General features: G+C 39.0%; 1 protein-coding gene across 2 annotated transcripts in view; it reads left to right on the top strand.

Moving 5' to 3' along the window:
• GRID1 (glutamate ionotropic receptor delta type subunit 1) overlaps positions 1-24,987 on the top strand; it is an 832,880-nt gene that overhangs the window by 627,342 nt on the left and 180,551 nt on the right. For both annotated transcript variants that reach the window (XM_075841706.1, XM_075841707.1), the window contains exon 6: positions 15,387-15,560. In XM_075841706.1, coding sequence (XP_075697821.1) covers positions 15,387-15,560 — 174 coding nt within the window. The remainder of the gene's footprint in view (positions 1-15,386; positions 15,561-24,987) is intronic.

The following is a 24,987-nucleotide window of genomic DNA, read 5'->3' as shown; positions in this document are numbered from 1 at the left end:
AGAGAGAGATTAACATATATTTATTTACAGCCTCAAAGACAAACATTATAAATAACAGGTGTTAAGATCATTTTAAACCTCTAACTTAGTTTTTGTGTAACATTGATCTGTGTGTTTTCTATATTTTCGCATAATACATTAGTCCTTATGTGCACAAAAGAACAAAACTCTGTAAGGCTGTGTTCACACTGAGTTTTTTGCAGGAGGAAAACTCAAAATTCCGTTTGGGATTTTGAGGCAGATTTTGACCTTCCTATACGGCGTTTGCCGCGATTTTCGCTGCGTTTTCTGCTGCGTTTTTCGCTCACGCCCATTGACTGCTACGGCCAAAAAACTCAGCGAAATACGCTTTCTCTGCCTCCCATTGATGTCAATGGAAGGTCACCGGCGTAAACGTGCAAAAATAGGGCATGTCCCGTCTTTCTCCCGCGAGGCGGTTTTACCGCTGTGGGAGAAAACCGCCCCCGCCTCCCATTGAAATCAAGAGACATTTTCAGCCAGTTTTTGACGGGTTTTGTGGAGCGGTTCCCGTGCCAAAAAGCTTGTCAAAATACTCTGTGTGAACAGGGACTAGAGAAAATATTACCCAAATAGGGTAGGGACACACGCAGCGTGAACACTGCAGATTTTCCACAACGGATTTCATTGTGGACAATCCACAGCATATTACAGTCATCCACACACTGGGAAAAAAAATCAGCCGAGAAACCGTTCATAAATTGAACTGTGGTGCATTTTTTTTAATCCGCAGCATGTCAATTAATTTTGCGGAATTGCTGCTCTTTTTTTGCAGATTTTTCCCATTGAATTCAATGAAGAGGTAGTACCCGCAACAAATACACATATTTTGCAATATTTTCAGCGGAAAAGATGCGATTCCGCTGCAAAAATTGCAAATCAGAGATTGAATAAAAAATAAAAAAGCTTTTTTTGGTTTAAAAATAATAAAAAGTTTCATGCTTACCCCCAGGCATTGTCATAGCAACACAATCCTCATTTCTGAGCGCAGTCTGACCTCTTGGAATGACGATTCATTCCATGCGACTGCTGCAGCCAATCAACGGCTGCAGCGGTCACATGGACTCAGGAGGCCGGTCTGGACTTAGAGCAGAGGGACGCGTCGCTATGACAATGGAGATGGAGAACGGGGTATGAGGTTTTTCTTTCTAACAGTATTTCTGCATCCGAGATGCCGTCTGAAAAACTGTACCAAAATTGGATTGTGGTGCAGTTTTTCGGGCGGAATTTCCTGCGGTTTCCAAGGTGGATACGCTGTGTACTTTTATGCAGCCTATCCACCCTGTGTGCACTTGCCCTTGAAAGGATTGTCTCAACATCTCAATTCTTTTCTATATTGAAGCCAGCTAGAGCGATCAACTGATTTCCACTGGTCCGCTTTCATAGATCCTCTTCTATAATGTCCATATTCCTAATAGGGCATATAGACAGAGGTTGTCTTGATGAGATAACCCTTTTAAGTAACACATAGTTAGCTTTTCAGACTTTACTAGCCAGGACTGCAACGTATGCATATGTATTGAAATTAATATTTAGCTATAGGGCTACTCTTTCTTTACATGATCATTCTTTGACCCAGTCTTCTTTTCTAATAAGTTAACTGTGAGCTACAGGAATCTGATATGAAGTGCATACTGTTGGGCCGAACTGACCCTGATGACATACTAGAGGATCAGAGGATCCCCCTATGATGCTAATTCTGTAAGGCCCAGACACAGCAGGGTCCATAGAGTCCAGCAGCATACAGATATTGGTGGGTCTTAGTTTGTGACACTTGCAACAAAAACAGCTTTAACGGGTTGTCAGCAAAGTAATGGCATTTTTTATATAATTAAAATTTGGAAAATTTTCAATTATGCTTCCTGTATTAATTCCTCACAATTTTCAGGATCTCTGCTACTTGATATTTAGTAGGAACATTCATTGTTTTCTTCCAGTGGGTAAAATTCCGTTCATGGTCATGTGATAGACACACAGGTGCTGCGATCGTTAGAAGATACAGCTCTAATCCTACTGAATAACAACAAGCAGAGATCTTTAAACCCATGAGGAATTAATACAAAAAGTATACTGGAAATTGTACCTCTTCGTATTGTACAAAAAATAACATTAATATGCTGAAACTGGACAACCGCTTTATTAAATAGTTAAATTTTGGAGGTCTGTCCATTTAATTTTTCTCTTCATTTGTGATACAATTAGAAAGCATAGCACTGAAAATAATTTGTGTAATTTATGTGATTTGTACACACAGCATCTTTGAAGCAGGCATCCTTTTCTGAGTTGTCAGGAAATGGGAGTTTTAGGGCGGGTTCACACATGGCGGAATTTCACTTAAATTCCGCTGCGGACACTCCGCAGCGTTAATCCGCAGCGGAGCCGTTTCTCCATTGACTTTCACTTTAATTTAGCAGTGTTCGTTTACACGATGCGTACAATTCCGCTGCGGAGCATAGGCTGCGGAGCGGAATTTGGTGTCCGCAGCATGCTCTGTCTGTTGCGGAGCAGTGGCGGACTCATGGCGGAATTTCTCCATTGACTTCAATGGAGATTCAAAGTTCCGCAATGAAGTCCGCAGCTGTCATGCACATGTCATGTGTGCTGCGGATGCGTCTTGCTTTTTTAACTTGACATTTCTTCATTCTGGCTGGACCTATGTATTTCTAGGTCTACAGCCAGACTGAGGAAGTCAATGGGGCTCCCGTAATGACGGGAGCGTTGCTAGGAGACGTCAGTAAATAGTCACTGTCCAGGGTGCTGAAAGAGTTAAGCGATCGGCAGTAACTGTTTCTGCACCCGGGACAGTGACTACCGATCCCAATATACATGTATCTGTAAAAAAAAATGAAGTTCGTACTTACCGAGAACTCCCTGTTTCTGTCTCCAGTCCGGCCTCCCAGGATGACGTTTCAGTGTAAGTGACGGCTGCAGCCAATCACAGGCCAAGCACAGGCTGCAGCGGTCACATGGACTGGCGCGTCATCCAGGGAGGTCGGGCTGGATGCCGAAGGAGGGACGCGTCATAAAGACAACGGGCGGTAAGTATGAATTTCTTTTACTTTCACTAGGGAAAGTGCTGTCCCTTCTCTCTATCCTGCACTGATAGGGAGAAGGGAAGCACTTTTCCCGCAGTCCGCAGCAGCTAGTCCGCATCAATTTTCTGCACATTTTGTGCAGATCCGCAGCCGTAATCCGCAACCCGGATTAGGTGCGGCATTGATGCGGACAGTTGCGGAGGAATTCCGCCATGTGTGGTCATGCCCTTAGGCTCTGTTCACATGGAGTTTTTTTGCAGGCAGAAAAAATTTGTCTCCGAATTCCTTCAGGAATTTTGAGGCAGATTTTGACCTGGCCGTGCATTTTGCCACGGTTTTCACTGCGTTTTTCACAGCCATTGAATCTAATGCAAGGACCGCAGCCGAAAAACACTTGGAAATGAGTGGCGCAGGTTTTTTATGCCTCCCATTGAAATCAATGGGGGGGTCAGAAGAGGAAACCACGACAAGAAAGGACATGCCGCTTTTTTCCCCCCACAAACGGCTGAAAAAAACAAACGCCTCAGCCTTAAGTTGTAATTAATTGGGGCCGATTTTGGCCGATTTTTGGTTCTGATTCTGATGTGGGTTCCGCATCAAAATCAGTGCCAAAAAACTCTGTATGAACATGGCCTTAACCAGGTTCTTTCTTCTGCACATCAACTTCTTAGGGCAGGTTCAGACGTGGCGGAATTGCTGTGGAATTCCGCTCCGGGGAGTCCGCAGTGGAATTCTCCAGAGGCCGTTTTTTACATTTGTTTCAATACATTTTTAGGCAAGTTAGTACAGATGTTGCAGAAAACTCTGCTGCGGACCATAGGCTGTGGTGTGGAAATTTCCCTCTGTAGCATGCACTGTCTGTTGCGGAGAAGAAGCGGAATTTCACTGCGTATTTCAGCCTTTGCAATGCAAAAACTGAAATCTGTGGCAAGTCCACTGTGACATCTGCAACGTCTGAATTACCTGTCAAATATACAAATGTTGGTGCAGATTCATGGCGTAATTGCCCCAAATCTGCACCAACATTTGCAGCGTAAAAACTCTGCTACATCTGAACGTGCCCTTAAGATGTTCCTAGGCCCCAACCTGATTGACATTGTATTAGAGTTTATTAAAACCTTGTAGAGGTTCTAGATGAATAAATTGGGAAAAATCACCAAAAACTAGTTGTATTTTTTGTGTTGCACGGATTAATCGGTCAGCTGGATTTGACAAAATGTAGGTGAACACAAATTTCATATTTTGCTCATCTCACGTAGATAAGAATTTGTTTGTTATTCTGGACATGTAAAAGTAATTAGATGCTGTGCAATGCTCTCTGACGGCCAGCAGAATAAATTATAGAAATATATATACAACACATTTCCATCAATGGAAGTTAAACATTAAACATACTGGTGTAGACAATGTATTAGATGATCCCATAAAACAATCTTTTGGGTTAATACCTAATGACTGAGATGTCATTGTACTATATTCACAAAACTATATACACCTTATATAAACCTTAAAAAATCTTTCACAGAAAAATATTGTCTGGGTCAAGAGTGGTCTTCTAAACCCCTTTCTGCTTTGGCGACTTTTGACCTTCCTGACAGAGCCTCATTTTTCAAATCTAACGTGTCACTTTATGTGGTAATAACTCCGCAATGCTTTTACCTATCCAAGCGATTCTGAGATTGTTTTCTCGTGACAAATTGGACTTTATGTTACTGGCAAAATTTGCTCGATATGTTCAGTATTTAATTGTGAAAAACACCCAAAATTTGCGAAAAATTTAAAAAATTTGCATTTTTCTCAATTTAAATGTATCTGCTTGTAAGACAGGCAGTTATACCACACAAAATTGTTGCTAATTAACATCCCCCATATGTCTACTTTAGATTGGCATCATTTTTTGAACATCCTTTTATTTTTCTAGGACTTTACAAGGCTTTGAACTTTAGCAGCAATTTTTCACATTTTCAAGAAAACGTCAAACTATTTTTACAGGGGCCAGTCCAGTTATGAAGTGGCTCTGAGGTTGTTATATATTAGAAACCCCCAAAAAGTCACACCATTTTAAAAACTTCACCCCTCAAAGTATTCAAAACAGAATTTAGAAAATGTCGTCACCCTTTAGACGTTTCACAGGAATTAAAGCAAAGTAGATGTGAAATTTACAAATTTCATATTTTTTTGCAGAAATTAATATTGAATCCAAATTTTTTTTATAACACAAAGTTTTACCAGAGAAATACAACTCAATATTTACTGACGTTTTAGGAAATATCCCACATGTGGCTCTAGTGTGCTACTGGACTGAAGCACCGGTCTCAGAAGCAAAGGAGCACCTAGTGGATTTTGGGGCCTTATTTTTATTAGAATATTTTTTTCGGCACCATGTCTTGTGTTGCCAAAACAGTGGAAATCCCCCAAAAGTGACCCCATTTGGGAAACTACACACCTCAAGGAAATTATCTAGGGGTATAGTGAGCATTTTGACTGCACAGGTTTTTTTACAGAAATTATTGGAGGTAGGCCGTGAAAATTAAAATCTACATTTTTTCAAAGAAAATGTAGGCTTAGCTCATTTTTTCCGATATTCACAAGGACTGAAGGAGAAAAAACACCATAAAACTTGTAAAGCAATTTCTCCCGAGTAAAACAAAACCCCACATGTGGTAATAAACGGCTGTTTGGACACACGGCAGTGCTTAGAAGGGAAAGAGCGCTATTTGGCTTTTGGAGATCACATTTAGCAGGAATGGTTTGCGGAGGCGATGTCACATTTGCAAAGCCCCTGAGGGGACCAAAACCACAAGTGACCCCATATAGGAAACTACATCCCTTGAGGGATTCATCTAGGGGCGTAGTGAGCATTTTGACCCCACTGGAGTTTCATAGAATTTATTAGAATTGGGCAGTGAAAATAAAAACAATCCCTTTTCTTCAATAAGACATTTGGAGTGCAGATTTTGCTGGATTTGTTTCTGGGCACCTGTGGGACTAAAACATTGGAAACCCCCAGAAGTGACCACATTTTGGAAACTACACCCCTCAATGCATTCACCTAGGGGTGTAGTGGGCATGTTAACCCTGCAGGTGTTTTGTAGAAATTAGTGTGCACTCGATGTTGCAGAGTGAAAATAGAATTTTTTTCCATAGATATGCCAGTATGTGGTGCCCAGCTTGTGCCACCATAACAAGACAGCTCTCTAATATTATGCTGTGTTTCCCGGTTTTAGAAACACCCTACATGTGACCCTAATCTTTTATCTGGACATTTGACCAAGCTCAGGAGAGAGAGCACCATGTAAAATTGAGGCCTAATTTGGCGATTTACAAATTATGGGTTCACAATTGCAGAGGCTCTGATGTGAAGTAAAAAAAAGAAAGTGACCCCATTTTGGAACTACACCCCTCAAGGCATTTATTAAAGGGGTGTAGTAAGCATTTTCACCCCACAGGTCTTTTCCATAGTGAATGCGCTGCGGATAGTGCAAATGAAAAAATTATATTTTTCCCTAGATGTGACATTTCAGTGGCAAGTATGTCGTGGCCAGTTTGTGCCACCGGAGACACACACCCCAAAAATTATTAAAAGGGTTCTCCCAGGTATGGTGATGCCATATAAGTGGAAGGAAACTGCTGTCTGGGCACACTGTAGGGTTCAGAGGGGAGGGAGCACCATTTGGCTTTCGGAGACCGCATTTTGTTTGGTAGTAGTTTTGTTTGGATATAGCTGGTATTTCCGTTTATAATGTGGGGGTACATGTAAACTGGGCAGAGTTTATCAGGGGCATAGTCAGGTGGTATAATAATTGGGTAAAAAAACCAATAAAATGATCCATAGATGTGTGTTACGCTGTGAAGCAATCCTTTCTGCACAGGCCAGTGTCGCACTGATAAATATTCTTCCTTACTCCCCTTTTGGACCACACTCCGCACCTTTGCAGCCTGGTATAATACAGGCGCCCTAGCTTCCAGCAGATATGTTTGGGCCCTCCCCTTCCTGGTTCCCTAATTTTAGGTCCTTGATAAATCGCCTCTTGAAACAGAAGAAATGTTCCCCTTGGGCCGGCACAACTGCATATTTTTTATTTCCTGACTTATTGGAGCCATAACTAATTTTATTTTTTCATAGACGTAGTGGTATGAGGGCGGTTTTTTTTGCAGGACGAGCTGTAGTTATTATTGGTACCATTTTGGGGTACATGAGACTTTTTGATCACCTTTTATCCTATAGGCCAGGTAAACAAAAAACCTCCACTGGCTTAGTTTTTTTAGGTTTTTTTATACAGCGTTCACCATGCGTTATAAACTACATGTTATCTTTATTCTGCGGGTCAGTACGATTCCGGTGATACCTAATTTATAGCACTTTTTTATGTTTTACAATGTTTTGCACAATAAAATTACTTTTGTAAAAAGAATGTATTTTTTCTGTCGCCAAGTTGTGAGAACCATAACTTTTTAACTTTTTTGTTGACGGAGCTGTATGAGGGCTTGTTTTTTGTGAGACGAGCTATAGTTTTTATAGGTACCATTTTTGGATATGTGCGACTTTTTGATCACTTCTTTTATTCCAATATTTGTAGGGCAAAGTGACCAAAAAACAAACTCTGGTATAGTTTTTGTACACTTTTTTTTTTTACGCTGTTCACCGCATGCAATAAATAATATAATATTTTTATACCTCAGGTTGTTATGGTCGCGGCGATACCAAATACCTATGGTTTATTATTATTTTTTTCAATAATAAAGGGCTTGATAAGGGAACAGGGCGATTGTGTTTTATTTTATTACTTCAAACTTTTATTATGTCTTCAAACTTTTATTGTTTTCATTTTTTTTTTTTACACTTTTTTTTTCACTTGTTTTCAAGTCCCAATAGGGGACTTGAAGGTCCAAATGTCAGATTTATTTATTTTTAATACATTGTGCTACCTACGTAGTGCAGTGTATTATATCTGTCAGTTATTCACTGACAGCAAGCCAATTAGGCTTCGCCTCCCGGCGGGGCCTAATCGGCTTACATAATGGCAGAGAAGGAGGCCATTGTGTTTCCTGTTGCCAAAGCAGTAGTCGCCAGTCCTGATTGCCTGTCAGGGCTGGCGATCTGCTAGCAACCTCTGAGATGCAGCGATCGCTTTCGATCGCTGCATTGAAGGGGTTAATGGCAGGGATCAGAGCTATCTCTGCTTCCTGCCATTACAGGTGGATGTCAGCTGTAACATACGCTGTAACATACGCTGATGACGCTGGATTAGATCCTGAGCCGGCGTCGTCTTGCCGGCGGCTGCGGAAGCCAATTAAACTCTGCCGCCGGGCGGGTCCTGCCCGGCTTCTATGCTAGGCAGACCGGGAGGCCAGTATTAGGCCTCCAGTTGCCATTGCAGCCACTGGAAACTCGGTGCTGGGGTTCATTGCTGGGATTCCGATGAGCTGTAAACACCTTAAATGCAGCGATCGCGTTTGAGCGCTGCATTTAAGGGGTAGATGGCGGGGATCGACGCTAATTTCTGTCCCCGCCTTTACAGCCAAATGTCGGCTGTAAGATACCACTAACATCCGGGGATGATGGCACCGGCTCAGCTTCTGAGCCGGTGCCAAGCATTTGGCGTATGGATACGGCAAAATGCGGGAAGCACTAGCTTTCCATGACATATCCATACAACAAATGTCGGGAAGGGGTTAAAGAGGTAGTCTTTTGGAGTGGTTTTGCTATATTTGTATGACATTATTTTGTTTTCTATTTTAACTTTTTTATGTTCTATTACCTCTTTTTTTTAAATCTAACATGAACATATCAAATAGCAGAGACTCTATTCAGCACATTCACCTTCTCATTAATAGTATCACACCACTTCTTTCATTTCCTAATAAAGATACTTTCTCAGTGTTACTGTTCTCAGCCCTCCTTTAATCATGTTCTACTTTGATTAATTTGGCTTAAAATACGTAATATTCGCTCATTTGCAAGTCTATTGCCTGCTCTTAAATGTGCAGACCTTTCTCTCTATCTGCACACACTTTTCCTGGCTATGATTCGCTTTTTCTGTTAGTAGTCACTTTAGGTCAGATGTCATATATTATGACCAATTTGTCCTTTGTATTTAGTCCAGAAAAGGGCAAAGAAAATTGCATAGCCAAGTTTTGACAAAATATAGTTTTTATGAGTTATCCCTTTAAGATCATACATACCACATAAATCATTACTATTTCTCATCTTAAATTTATAAGGTGTTTTTGGTGAATCTTTTTGTATAATATGATACATTAAGCAGAGCTGCATGTTTGTTTTTTTAACTTTATTTTGTGCCTGGTGATACAGTAACTTCACGGAGAACCCGTTCACTTTAATGTAGTTCATGTATGTATTGGGGCTTTTGTTTGAATTTCTCAATTTGCAATATGTTTTATTTTTTACCATATTGGTACTATACTTTCACCCATAGTAACATAGTTTGTAAGGCTGAAAAAAGACAGGTCCATCCAGTTCAGTTTATTATTTTGCAATGTTGATCCAGAGGGAGGTAAAAACCCCCATGAGGCAAAAGCCAATATTTATAATCTTAGGAAAAATAATTTCTACCTGACCCAAATATGGCAATCATGGATTAACGACCCTTCTACAGTAATATAGTAAATAAAGCTTGCATTATTATTATTACACTCAAGAATGACATCCGGGCCCCTTTTAAACTCTTTCAGTGAATTTACCATGACAACTTCCTTTGACAGAGAGTTTCATAGTCCCACTGCTCTCACAGTAAAGAATCCCCATTCTATGTTTGTGTAAAAACCTTCTTGTTATAGTTACAGTCCTCTGTATAAATAGATCATGAGATAGATCTCAGTGTTGACTTTTGATATATTTATACATAGTTATTAGGTCATTCCTCTGCTGTCTTTTTCAAAACGACATAACCCTAATTTTAATAATCCTTCTGTAGTCCACCCATTCCATTTATTACTTCTTTACACGCCTTTCAACGCGCTCAAGCTCTACAATGTCTTTCTAGTGTACTGGTTTACAAAGTGGTAGAACTATGCTCTCGTTTTGTGAATCTATGCCACTTTTGATGCACCCTATGATCTTATTTTCCTTGGCAGCAGCTGTCTGGCACTGGATGGTACAGTTAAGTTTACATCAACTTCAATTCCTAAGTCCTTTTCCATGTCAGTGTTACCCAGTGTTTTTTCATTTAGTATGTAATGGTGACATTTATTTTTCTCTGCCTATATCTCACTTCTCTGCCCAAGCCTTCAAATTATCCAGATCAAGATATATGACATCCAATGACTCACCCCGGTCCAGTCTAGAACTTACCTCCTCATAGAAGCTGACCAAATTACTTTGACAGGACTGATCCCTTATAAACCCATGAGAGGTTAAACGTACAAACCTATAGTTTCCAGGCTCACTTTGTGAACCCTCTTTAAATATTCGCACCACATTTGCTATGTGACAGTCCTGTATAAAAACAGAAGTTTTGTCAGTTTGCTGGTCTGGATCATTTAGGCATGTGTTAACACAATCCTAAGGAGGAGACACATCAGCAATGATCTTAGAGAAGCAATTGTTGCTGCCCATCAATCTGGGAAGGGTTAATTGGCCATTTCCATCAATTTGAAGTCCATCATTCTACAGTGAGAAAGTTTATTCACAAGTGGAAAACATTCAAGACAGTTGACAATATTCCCAGGAGTGGACGTCCCAGAAAATTCACCCCAAGGTCAGAACAGGCTATGCTTAGAGAACTTGCAAAAAAACCAGAGCTACATGTCTGACTCTAAAGTCCTCAGCATGTTAAATGCTCAAGTTTATGACAGTACAATTTGAAAAAGACTGAACAAGTATGGCTTGTTTAGTAAGGTTGCCAGAAGAAAGCCTCTTCTTTCTAAAAAGAACATGGGAGCACAGATACGTTTGCAAAGTTGCATCAGAACAAACCCCAAGACTTTTGGAACAATGTCTTTTGGACAGACAAGACCAAAGTGGAGAAGTTTGGCCATAATGCTCAGCGGCCCGATTAGAGAAAACCACACACAGCATATCCGCACAAACACTTCATACCAAGTGTCAAGCCCGGTGATGGAGGGGTGATGATTTGGGGCTTGTTTTGCAGCCACAGTACCTGAGCACCTTGCAGTTATTGAGTCGACCATGAACTCCTTCATATTAAAAAAGTATTCTAGAGTCAGATGTGAGGCCTTCTATCCAACTGCTAAAGCTTGACCGAAAGTGGTTCATGAAACAGGACAATCTTTCCAAGCACACCAGCAAATCTACAACAGAATGGCTGAAAAAGAAAAGAATCAAGGTGTTGCAATAACCCAGTCAGAGTCCAGAGCTCAACCCAATTGAGATCCTGTGGTGGGACCTTAAGAAAGCTGTGTATAAACAAATGGCCACAAACCTTAATGAACTGAAGCAACGATGTAAAGAAGAGAGGGACAAAATTCCTCCAGAATGATATAAGAGACTGATAAAGTCATACAGAAAACAATTACTTGAAGTTATTGCTGCTAAAGGTGGTTCTACAAGCAATTGATTCATGGGGTGTACTTAGTTTTTCACACATGGGTTTTTCCATTTTGGCCTAGCTTTTATTAATTAAATAATTATACGTGTAATTTGTCGTGTGTTGTTGTTCATCTGAGGTTGTATTGACCTAATTTTAAGACTTCTAAGGACCAGATTTTATTTTATTATGTCCTGATACGTAAAACCATAACTGTTTATATATACATACATATTTCCTTATAATGGCACCTGGCAAGAGGTGGAATATATAAAGTATCTTAGTGGATAATCATATCTCTGGTGATCTGGAATGATGAAAGTATTGATATTGATATCCATTATCCTTGCTGGTCTAGTTAATATCTAATATCCTTGGATGTCTAGGTGGTTTAGTGGTTAATAATATAATTTATATTGTTTATTATATGGTTTCAAATGGATGATGGGTTAATGATGGTGGTTTAGAACAGCAATGTGTACCTACAATTTAGAAATCTTATAAGGGTAGAGATTTGGTACAAAAGTTGTTTGAGGAAAAGAAGGAGTAGAAGGAAACCTCCTGCTCACCAGCTCTGCGTTCAGATCTCACCCGGATCTCTGTGACGGCACACGGCAGACAACACGAGAGAAAGAAAGGTACGATCCAGCGAGGTGTAGTGATAAAAGGAAACTCGGTTTCCACTTTATTAGACGTGAACAATAAAATAACGAACAGAGGAGAAGGAACGCAATGCAAGGCGGTCAAGATGGCAAATTGAGGGAGCCTACGCGTTTCGAACACGATCTGTGCTCTTATTCATGGCTAGTTCATTGTTATATTTGGCACTAACTAGTTAACAACATTTAAATAATTTATAGACCTCTTATTTTAGAACTAATGTTATTAATTAATGCCCAAGTAAAATGTTGCGTTCTTTTTCTTTCTATTGTGCTAAAAGACAATTTCTTAGTTAGTACAGAACTGACAATTGCTACTACAAAGTCATAAAGATGAAAGCTTGATATGTGTGAAAAGAGGCCACTTGAGAATCAGATAAACAGAACACAGACTTGTGGATGTAAGCTTCATGGTTTGAGTCAAAGATTAGTTCATGCTGTGCTAGGTCACTGGCTCCAGTTTATTATGTGAAAAGTTGAAACAACAGCTTGGTACAGACTTAATATTTTGCAGTTTTTTAAATTATGTATTTACCTTTTCTTTGATTACAATTAAAGGGATTGTTTCACCCAGATCACTGCTGGTCCAGCTCCCCTGGCAAATAGCTGACTTTGCCAGGGCAAGCTGTGGCCAGCTAATAACCAATGCAGGGAAAATCTAGTGTGACATGTAAAAGTTATTAATTGTGGCATATTTATCAAGACAATAATGCCAGTTCTTCATTTGAAAAGAATTGTGTTCAGGCTGTACGCCATATTTATGATGGCAAGCACTCTTTTTGTGACTCATGCAAAGTGTTTAATAAAAGGGGGCATGGTATTCAATTGTTTAATTTACTTACAAAAAAAACAAAACACTGTTTGACACGGAAAGTGGCGATGAGCTGTGACAGGGTTAAAGCATACCTAACCTTTTAGATGACTTTAAAAATAAACTGTCATATATGTGTACATGAGAAATAACACTATTTCTGTCCATTATATGACTTGTATCCAGAATTTATTAGCAGTTTTCCCATCTTTAGGCTCGATCTTTAAAGGTGTTTTCTGAGTTATTAAAAAAAAATTGGCCAATAAAGGAGAAAAAAAAGAGCCATTACTTACCTCACAGATCCCTGTCGTTCCAGCACCGCCGGCTCAGTTCCTCCCCACTGCTGTGTATTGACATAGCCGCAGCGATGATGTGCTTACCCACATGATCATTGCAGCCAATCACTGGTCTCAGTGGGTATACGGCACAGAATCGCTCAGGCCAGAGCTTGGCTGCAGCGATCATGTGACTATACAGACACAACATCACTGCAGCTATGTCAATAAACAGCGGTGGGGAGGAATGGAGCGGCAACACTTGAACAACGGGGATCTGTAAGGGAATAATGCCTTTTTTTTTTTTTTTTGCATCCTTCCTACATTGGCCAATTTTTTTTTAAATAACTCATAAAACCCCTTTAATTCTCTGTTCTCCCTGAGCTAGTGGATGAAGACTAACCACTATCATGTCTTCTACACACTGCACACACAAAGTAGAGAAGATCCTGCTCCACAATCTCTATCTATCACATATATAGAAACTGCAGCAGCATGAAGATTACACAGCAGTAATGAGCAGTGTAGCTTTGAATCCAGCACTGCGGTGAGATAGAACACCTACTTTAAGCTGCTGCAGTTTGTGTGTGTGTGTGTGTGTGTGTGTGTGTATGTATCTCTCTCCTCTGTCTCTCTCCCATTTTGCTCCTGCTCCCTCCTCCCCCTCTCCATAGACTTCTATGGGCAGCTGTAACCTGATCCCTCAGTAAGCTGATATTCCATCTTGTCTTGAGGATAAGGAAAAGCAATAAATTGAAAGTGAATGAACAGTTAAGAGGGGGCGGGAGAAAGGAGCCTGATAAGTAGAGAAAGAGGCATTTTTTCCCCCTAATAAGATATATCACAAAGTTTCTTATATTCAATTATACTATTGATTTATGCAAAGTTTGTTGAAAAGTTAGTGACCATTTAGGACTCTGACCGTGGATGAATAAAATACAAGATTATCCATATATTCTTGCCTAGGGTCCAAAAACCTGTATTTGTATGCTTAAAGGTTTTTGTTTTTTCTAAAACTTAAATAAGCAGAAACCCTATTTAACTATGTTATAACATGGATCTATGTTTTACAATATCTAAACAAAGCAGTTGCTAAAAGATACATTTTAACTTTATAAACTCTGGAACAGCTGTATATAGATGGGTGTCTGTCTAGTTTAATTGATATTCCTAGTCATGTTTCAAGGCTTTTTAATGGGTCGGACATTGACTTACATGGTAGTTGCCTATAGGTGGCACTAGACACAGTTTTTTTCATTTGCATACTTTTACCCAGGAAGCATTTCCTGTAAAACTTCCTAACCAGCTGGATCTCCACAAGTAGAACCAGAACTCCCTGAGAACTTTAATAAACAGTAATAACATATTGATATCAATGAATGAAAGACACTTTCAAAAAGCATGAGCCATGTTTATTTACAGAATGTTTCATTAAACACCATAATGTATATTTTTTCAGTGTTTTGTAGTGTTTTTCATTCCATATGTTTAGCTCTTTCTAATTTATAACCAATGTGTAACCAATGAAGCTAAAATTAATGTCTGAAAAAATGCTCTTTAGATTTTAAGTATCCTTCTTTTTCCATCTGATATAATGGTATGTGATAACTTGCCAAATGGCTAATTGTGGCTCGGTATCATGACCTTTATAAATACAGAATGGCAAAAAGTTGCATGGTGACTAAAATAACCTTTTTTTTAACACTTTTTTGGATGCTGCCAATCTCTTGTTACTGTATTTCATAAGACTTATCGATCGTGCTGGCTTACAATTCACCAATAGCTTTCTTTTGTATTGAAAACAGTGCTAAATATATTATAAAGATACTAACGGTCTTAAAGCAATGGGTTAAAAAACGGATTAAATAGCTATAACAACAACTTTCTTTTCCTATGTCACCCTATAACTTATTATTTATCACATTAAGTGCACAGGTTTTTTGGGAGATTTTCTCAAGTGCCAAAGTTCACACAAACCAACCAAGTGCCTAAGCTACACAGACATAGACATATAAATTCTTACAGAATGTGAATAAACAGCCACTTAATACCAACTGTGTTTTCTTGCTTTGGCCTAGGAAATCAATGATGCTGAAATAGTGGAGCTTGTGCACAGCGCTCTTGGAAGAATAACCGTTATACGACAAATCTTTCCTTCTACGAAAGACAATAATGTCAGATGCATAAGTAACAGCCATCGTGTCGCTTCACTTCCTTGTGACCCACAAGAAGGCTATCTGCAAATGCTACAGGTTAGTATGATGACAATAATAATGCCGTATAACTGAGGGGGTTGCATGGAGCCATGATGCACTTATGTTCATGAGCCATTAGGATTGTAGGAGTGGCACACCAAATTACAAAAGTTTTTCTCCTTTTTGTTTCTTCTTATGAATCCAAAATCTGTAAATACTTATACAAAAGTATACCCATACATATGTCTGCTACTGACTTCCATTATAAAAAAAAAGGCTGATATTAAAGGATCATGCACACAGGCGTATTACGGTTCAGTAAACCTCCAAGTAAGGCGCCATGCACACGACCACAGTTTTGCTGCCGTATTCTATTAGCAATTGCAGAACCGCAATTACTGCCGTAATCACGGACCGTACACACAGCTACAGCGGTGTGCAGGGGGCCTAAAGCAGAGCCATAATACTTCACCCATAGAAGTCTATGGGGCTATACTGTACCTCTGTATGCCTCCAATTTCATAATTTTTCTGTCGGATTCTACGAACAACATTTTGGAAATAAAAAATAAATTGTGACATGCTCCACCGGACACTGTAATACAGAGGTATTTGGTCATTGAAGCATTGTGTAATATAGTTATGTATAGACACAGCACAGAGAGTGCCTTCAGCTCTTACTATGGATTACAAACTCCGTGCACACACCTGACAAGTATATGTAGCCTAATAATCATTCATAACTTGGCTGTTATTAAGGGTTAAAGATTAGCTTAATTAATCATTGATGGTTCTCATAGATCATATTCTCATTATTGGATTCATATCTGGATAGGAGTTGGAAACGCCTGTATCTCTGAGTTTAGGGATATTTCTGCGTTGTACAACAATATTGCTGCATTCCAGAAAGCACATCTGCTATTCAGTTTCCCCCAAATCTCAAGGGTTCTCCTGAATGTACAGTAGTGTATGTACTTAATTAGTAAAACTATTAATAATATAAACTATGCAACAAAATACGGTGTATATATCATAATCTGAAGTTCCTGTAATTGGCTACTTGAAAATTAGTTTTAAAAAAAACTGCTATTTCCTTTGCCGTTTGAAATATAAACCAATAATACACGTATCACAGTAAAAGAGAGCAATTATGTCAATTATGTGGCACACAGAACTAGCGCAGCAAAATATTCCATGCCATCCCTTCTCCTGCTAATTACACAACAGACTGAATATTTCACAAGAGTCGCCTGGCAGATAATATTGATCTCCACTATATTTTCCCAGTAGATATCATTATTTTTTGATTTCTTACATTCTTATTTCTTATTAAAGTGTGGTGCAGTCTAGCGTTGTACTCGTGACACGTTTATCATAATGAAATAATTTTCTTCCCGTGGACTGCAGTACACATGGACTCTTGTTAGATTAAAGATATGCAGAGCTCAGTCTATCAATATTCAGAGCCCTCAGCAATGTAAGGCTTGAATTACATTTTGACATATTTTATAAAGGCTTTGCATAACTGTCTTCATTATGGCTGTCAACCTAAAAATAATTTTTCCATTTTTGGAAACCACTTTGCCTTATGTTAAATTTGTCCTGTCTGGTGCAAGCAATTGCAGGGAATCTATACCTTAATGTTCTCATATCAGCAAATTAAAATTCTGTTGCTTTTTAAATTTTAGAGAAGGAAAACCTTTTCCCTGGAGAAATTGCTGGGCCCATTCTAAGGCTGTGTTCACATCAGTGTTGTCCTTCCATTGAGGGGTTCCATCGGGTTAAACCCTTAATGGAAAGGCTTACTGAAAACTTAGCTTTTGAAGGGTTAACCCAACGGAAACCTCAAACGGCGCTCCTCAACGGAAGAGAAACACTGATGTGAACACAGCCTAAAATATTATATTTATTGATCTAAATGCAATACAATGGTGATGAACTGATTTGTGATGGTCATGTATCGGAAACCCTGGCCATCAGCTGTTATCATTGGGGTAAGCTATGGGCAGCCACACATTTTCCTTGCATAACAGGGAAATTTTGTATTAAATGGAGGCCCATTAAAATGAATGGGTGACTATGTAATACATGGCGGGCTGGGTTCTCCGAAGCAGGAGATGCTCTTTGCAGTTTCTCTTTGGTCTCGGTAATAGAGGTTTCTGAATTGGGAATGCCTCTCTTTGATGGACATGTGGAAAGGGTTGGGTCACAACTATGATTAATCACTGCAGCTTAACTACTTGGTAATCCTGGCACTAAATATATAGCTCCGGCACAGAGCCAAAGTGTTCACGTTATTTACAGTCATTGTCATTTCTAGATATATTGTGGTCTAAATTAAAAAGAAAATCTAGGTTCATGTTCAAATAACATGTACTGTATTTGGGTCTATAGTCACGACAACACCACCACTACTACTTAGTGTACCGGAATGTTCTGTTTTGTCAATTCATCAGATGTTATTTTTTATTTTTCATATTAAGTAATAAATACATATAATTTACAGGTAGGTTATATCTAAAATTTGGGTAATATTGTAGAACTAACCTTTGCCCTGTTGTATAAATTTTAATAAATAATATAAATCTTCTTTATTACATATACTTTACATAGCTGCTATAAAAATGTTTCATTATGCTGTCAGACATGGGTCCGAACAGCATAACTTTAAGACCTCATGCAGTCCGCTGCAGTTCCATAATAAGGAGCATAAGAGACTCTTTGTGCTGCTTTATGGAGCTCTGTGTGGTGCCATATGTCAGAACATGTTTGCTAAAAGCAATAATTCTAGAAAAGAATACCTCCATAATAGAGCGTTCGAATTTTACAGTATCTGACAAAAAATACTCCATAAGCCTAATAAAATCATAATAATAATAATCATGTTAATTCTTTATTTTTCATGCACTTTTTTTTTTTACAAATTATTTTATGAAACTTTATTTGCATTTTTTTTTTCCCCACAAGGCGACGTTTACATTTAAATTGTTTTTCTTTTTTTTTTTTTTTAACTGCATTGGAATTGTATTCCAATGCATTAATGTCTGTGCATGTAAAATGCACAGGCTGCTGTTAGGGCATACCTCAGGTCAGCCCTAAGTGCTTTTGTTGGGCCCAGGGCTGTACTTTAAACCCATAAAATCCAGCGATTCCAATTGCTGGAGCTGACGGCTATTAATCATGACATTGATCACGGCATCAAAAGGGTTAACAGTTGGGATCAGGGTATATCTGATCCCAGCTGTTGCCATGGAGTGCAGATGTCAATCACAGAGCCTCCCGCGGGTGATTGCATCAACTGCTGTGCCTCTGTGATCACGGTGTCATAAATGTATAGATCTGAGTGTTAAGTGCTGGCTTCCAGAGCCATTTACGGAGCAGGCCAGCAAGTGGTTAAAAGTCCAACTTGGTTTGGTGTAAAAAGAAGCATCAAAAACCGTATCAAACTGCCCTGTGTGAACCTGGCCTTACTAAACTTCTCCAATGCACTCCTTTCTGGTTAAAGTAAACCAGCAGAATTCTGAGTTAATCGTTTGACATAAAGTGGTGAATCATATTATTAACAATGATTTTAGACTTATGCACCTTTTTACTGTTAAACATTATAAATTGTAGTCCAATTGTAGAACTTTCCTTTACAGTAGTTCAATACCTCTTGTTCTATTTGAATTTGCTTCTCAGGTTAAAAAAAAATTACTTCTCCATTTTAAACTATACCATCTATGGAGGACCGTTATAGAAATAAATAACCTTAATATATGCACATTGGTCAAAGAAAGATATACTTGTCATGAGTTCTTAACTTCATTGAGCTAGGTCGCTGCTAATTACACACTCTTTATTACATGCTGTTCGTTTACTGCAGGAAAAACTCTGAAGAGTTAAGAGCACAAATAAAGCAAATCCCTTCTGTGACAGACAAATAAGAAATTACCTTGCCTACCAGTGAGGGTTTTTTTCCTCTAATTACCTGCTAAACGCTTTGTGCATACATAAAGCACAGCAAAAGCAATATATTTCTAAGGCTCTAATTAGGCTCAGTTAGGATTAGAATAATAGAGTGCCGGGATTCAAGCCTGTTCGGCTGGTTGTCTTCTCAATTCATATTTGTCTAAACAAAACAGCAGCAATCTCTGATCATTAAAAACACAGTAGCCTTGAGTACACTGAAACTTACTTCCGAGCGGTACATTAGGTCATAATCAGCAGGTTTTTACCATTACCTGAGGTTCTATTTACACTGTGTGCTGCCTTAACCAACAGTAATTGACCACTTACTGCGTTCATAGAGAACATTATGCCGTGGTTTTTAAATATAGGACAGCAAACTGTATGTGTGTGCATATATATATATATATATATATATATATATATATATATATACACATACACACACACACACACACACACACACACACACTCGTATCTATCTATATCTGCATCTTCTTTCCGTTGTCTGATGGTGAAAAGCCTTGCATATCTTGCATATCTTTCTCAATGCAATATGTTTATCAATATTTTATATAATATATATATGTATATAGACACACTCCTCAAAATTAAAAATTGCAACACCAAGAAGGGCAAGCTGTAAGGTTATGCAATTCGAAGAAGTAGCAGGTGTCGCTAAAATCTGCAAATGATCAAGTTTTCAAGCAATCTGTGGCATGTGCGAGTGGCATAAAATCCAGATTGAAAGCAAAGTTTTTTGGCCACATGAAACCTCAAAAATCAGATCAAGTGGGGTGGGATGATTGTGCGATTCCTCCTGTTTGTCAACGTGCCAGTCATCGCCACTTGTCGCAAACTGAGAGGGACAGAATCCTTGAACAGAGATCTCTACGCGCCTAGGCCAAGATTTCAGCACTGTTCAACGTTGCATGTCCTGGAGGTTGGGAGAACAACAATGAACAGGGATGACAGCAAGAGGTGTGCGGAAGCGTACCTCTGCATTGACGGATCCTCTGATTGGAAGAATGGCGCGAAGTGATCCATTTGTACTTCAAGTGAAATTGGACGTCACATCCCAAGCCTAGGGCGGCAACCAGTGTCTACACAAACCAAAAAATCAAAAGGTAATTGCACGACATTGGGCTATAAGCCAGACGTCCAGCTACAGGTGTTCCTTTGACCACGCGTCACCGTTTTCAATGGCTATCATGGTGCATAGCAAGACAGCCATAGAGGCTGGAATGGATGTCTATCCTTTTGAGCGATGACTCCTGCTTTGGTCTCGGATGCAATGATAGCTGGAGATTGGTCTGGAGACCATGTGGGCTTCGCCATGAAGGGCCCTTCACAAGGGAACGTCACACTGGTTCTACTCCCTAGATTATGGTGTGGTGTGACATAATTTATGATAGCCGGACCCCTCTAGTCTTCATTTCTGAGACACTAACAGTGAGCAGCCAGCAGCCAATCTTGATGATTTGCATGCCCAAGTGCATTCAACGTGGCAAAACATTCCTCAGACAACTATTAATAACCTCATTGATAGCATGCCAAGGTGTGTAAATGTGTGTATTTTTAAGTGTAGCGCCCATACTCTATACTGAATAAATCAAGATGATTGGAATATTTTCTTTCCATTTTTTTATCATTTGCATATCATTAACATGTCAATCGATCCTGTGATTTCCACAATTCTAAAACTTTTCCTTCTTGGTGCAATTTCAATGTTGAGGAGTGTATATTGCACAGGTAGAGAATTTTATATGATGAACCATGGGGCAGTGGTTGACCCTGGAGTTTCATTACCTATAAAAAAAAACACATCACTTAGTTTCAAACTCCTCTGTGACTTTTAATGTAATTTATTTCTTTCTAATTATATTTGTAGGTGTACTCTTATTGTTGGAACACTTCAGTAAAGAAAAAGCTTTACATTTTTATTAAAGCGTATCAAAACCTTTCAGGTGACTTTTCAGAATAAGCTGTCATGCGTATGAGGAATAACACTATTTCTGGCCATTATATGACTTTTACACTGTATTTTTTTTTTTAGTAGTCTTCCCCTCTGCAGGCTCTATTTCTAATTCTCAGTTTTCCTAGTGGGTGGAGTCTGCTTTCATGTCTCCCATACACCGTACACATTGCGAGGATAGAACATCCTGCTCCCCAACCTCTTATAGCACAGCCTCAGAAGCAGCAGCAGCATGGAGTGCGTTATCCAGCAGTACTGAGTAGTATGGCTATGAATCCAGCACTGGGGTGGGATAGAACCCTTATTAGAAACTGAAGCAGAGTCTCTGTGTGTCTCTCTGCCTCTCTCTCACACACACTCTGCTCCTGCTCTCTACATCCATTACCCTCTCTCTAGTCTACTATAGGCAGCATGTAACTTGATTCTTCAGTGAGCTGATAGCCAATCTCTGCCTTATTTTTCTCAGTGTAAACCAAATCTTTTTCAAAAGTGTTGGAAAAGTTTCTAGGGCCGTGTTTGTGGGCATAATAAAGGAAAAATGTGATGACTTGTCTGATGATATATCACTATTATTTACCTAATAACAAATGGGTCAGTGATTTTTGTTAGAATTCGGCAAACACAATTTTTCTTATAATAACCAAATATGAAGAAAAAAGGTAAAGTTAATTTTACCCTGGTTCTCTCTTGTCATCCAGCTGTGAAATAATAGGTATTGTACAACAAGCTTCATTTACATGCAAATTACAAATAATTACATATCATTGCATTCTGAGGACTGATGGGTTCTTTTGGCTCAAGCAAATATGTTTTTTCATTTGACAAAAAGCACGTTTTTGTAATTAATTTATTAGTTGTTGTTGTTTTTTACAGAACATTAAAACTTCAAGTTGTTTTTTAATCCATTTGTGAGCAATTTCATTGATGGGTAAGGGTCCAAGCAAAATTTCAACTTTTTGAATGGCCCATTGAAATTGTTTCCACATTTCGAATGACACATTCCAATTTTGTGTGCCTATACTGTGCTTACATGTCAGAAATCTGTATGCTTTTTTTAAAAACTAATTATTTTACCTTTGTGTGGCTTCGGTTGAAGTTCTGGAGACTCACCCCATGTAGGGGAACTGTTATAATCTTTATGTTGTTATTGTTTTCAGTTATGTTGTAATTTTGTTATGTCACAAAATTGAGTTGAATTATATCCAATAGATGTGACATCTCTAGGAAAGAGAGGATAAGTGTCTTTCAAGTAGGATATTTCATAAATGGTGATCGTGTGAAGTCGCTGATGTATGTATAGGTTCCAATGAATTTTATGGAAAAGCTCAACGTCTCTAACTGGTAGAGCTGGCGATGGGAAAGATGTAAGTAGTTGTTGAGGTTGATTAGCATTTAAAATTGTCCATGTTAGATGTGTAAGGAGGCGGGGAACGGTGGGTAGACCTGTAGGAGTTTATTTAGATATAATTAAGATACATAGAGGAATTGGTGATATAGCATTCTAAATGTATCCCCAAAGTTTTTGTTATGGTCGTCTTAGCCAATTCAACACCCTACTGATGTGTACAGCTCTATAGTAAAGCGATGAGTCCGGAAATCCTCTACCTCCTTTATTGTCTGGTTTGTTGAGCATCTTGTAGGCTCTTCTGGGGTTTTGAGTGCCATATGAATTTGGTTAATGTTCTCTTTAATAAAACAAAGAAGGAGTGGGAGAAGAGAATGGGGAGAGTTTGAAATAAATACATCAGTTTTGGCATAATAATAAAAAGAATTACATTTTTTCAGCCAACGAAGAAGCTTTATAGTTTTAGATATTTCTTGTAACAAAGTTGAGCAATTTAGCTCATATAGGATACCAAGTATTATTGGAGAAGGGTTTCCACTGTAAGGATAAAGAGGAGCCCTGATAGGTGCTATTGGTAATAAAAAAAAAAAATAGAGAAAAGGGATTTTAAATGCTATTTTATACTTAAGAAAAGCAGCCTTAATTTAGTGCCAGTACATTATTTTGAAGCCCTTCTCGGCATCTGTGCTAATAAGTATAGCCTTAACCTGTGTGTGTTCTGTTAATTGTATTAACTGTAAAGCCTTATGTGTTATTGTTACCTTCTCTGTATAGGACAAATCCAACCTCATCTGGTATTATTGAGAATGGAAGTAGAAATTGCAATCTGAGTGCTAGTAATTTGGCAAAAAGTTTAAGGTTTAAATATACTGGAAAATTGGTCCATAGTAGTTACAAACAGCAGGGTATTTCCCATCAAATGGAAATATTGGCTAATAGTGTATGATGTGTGAAGGAAATACCTTTAAGTATGTGCTCTCCATCTTCAGCACCCTTCAATCTTTATCTTCAACTGCAAAGAACTTGGAATCCCAATTGAGGAGTAATAACCTTAAACCCTTTAACTGCCTCATGTTTGCCTTAGGCTATACAGAAAAAATTTAGACAATTTCTTGGGGACTTTGCTACTTTACAGACTTTTATTTTACTGTTAATTTGTATTTTGCTTTTCTATTATTGAGGACGTTTTCCAAATTTCTAAACCCTGCAAAGTGTTCTCTAATAGACCAAGAGACATCATTTGTAATCCACAAAGCTCAATGATTAGCTATTGGCCGCTGCTAGATCTTCTGAAACTATTGAGTTCCAAGGAGTTGCTGTCTACCTATTTCCTGACCTCTCCGGGAAGATTTGACAGCTTCGCTCCTATTTCAAGACTCTACTTGCCAAGCTATGGGAATCTGTTAACTTTTACATGCCAAATTAGGCTGTTGGTTCTCCATAACCCATGTGACCTTTCCCACGCACTGTACATCGCTCATTTCCCACCAGTAAAGTATTTCTGCTGAGACGCTGTCCTTGTCTGGACTCAAATGCTATGGACTAAAAATTGGGCCTTTCTGTGTAGTCTAGATTTGTAGTCATTATGTTTCACAGGTGCCAGCAGATGTGTGAAACAGCAGCCTTTAACACCTATTTGTAGCAATTAACATTAATGCCCTTCTATGCTGTCTTCCAATACCCTCCCAGTAGGGCCAGAGAGAAGTTTCTCACTATTAGTACAAAACCTCTAGTGCTTATTGTTTCTTTTCAGGTGTTATGTAGATAGATACTTTTGATAAGGCTCTATACTAGTTGAGCACTGTAATGCCGGCGGGTCCCATTCCTGACGGCGGTCCCTGCTGCCTGGTCACGTACCGCCTCTGGAAGACTGCCTCTCTCCCAGGCCACCAATGTCTGCTGTTTTCCTTTGCTTGTGGCTGCAATGTCCCTATTGCACGCACTCTGGCCACCTCTTAAAGGGCCAGCGTGCGCAAAATTTCAAATTCACTCATGGTTGTCCCCAGGACTATTTAACGCACTACCACTATCAACCTGGTGCCTGAGCAACATAGCAACAAACTAGTTCTATCCTGTGAACGTTCCTGTGTGCATCTCATTCCAGTCCGCTATTGCTATGTGTTGTCGGCCTGTATCCAGTTATTTTCTACCAGCCTGTACCCACTTCGCTATTGCTGTCCGTTGTCAGCCTGTGGCCAGTTATCCGCTACCAGCCTG

The sequence above is a fragment of the Rhinoderma darwinii genome, chromosome 11 (genome assembly GCF_050947455.1).
Source record: "Rhinoderma darwinii isolate aRhiDar2 chromosome 11, aRhiDar2.hap1, whole genome shotgun sequence".
NCBI classification, from domain to species: Eukaryota; Metazoa; Chordata; class Amphibia; order Anura; family Rhinodermatidae; genus Rhinoderma; species Rhinoderma darwinii.
Note: the sequence above shows the minus strand (reverse complement) of the source record. Positions and strands in the feature narration are given on the sequence as shown.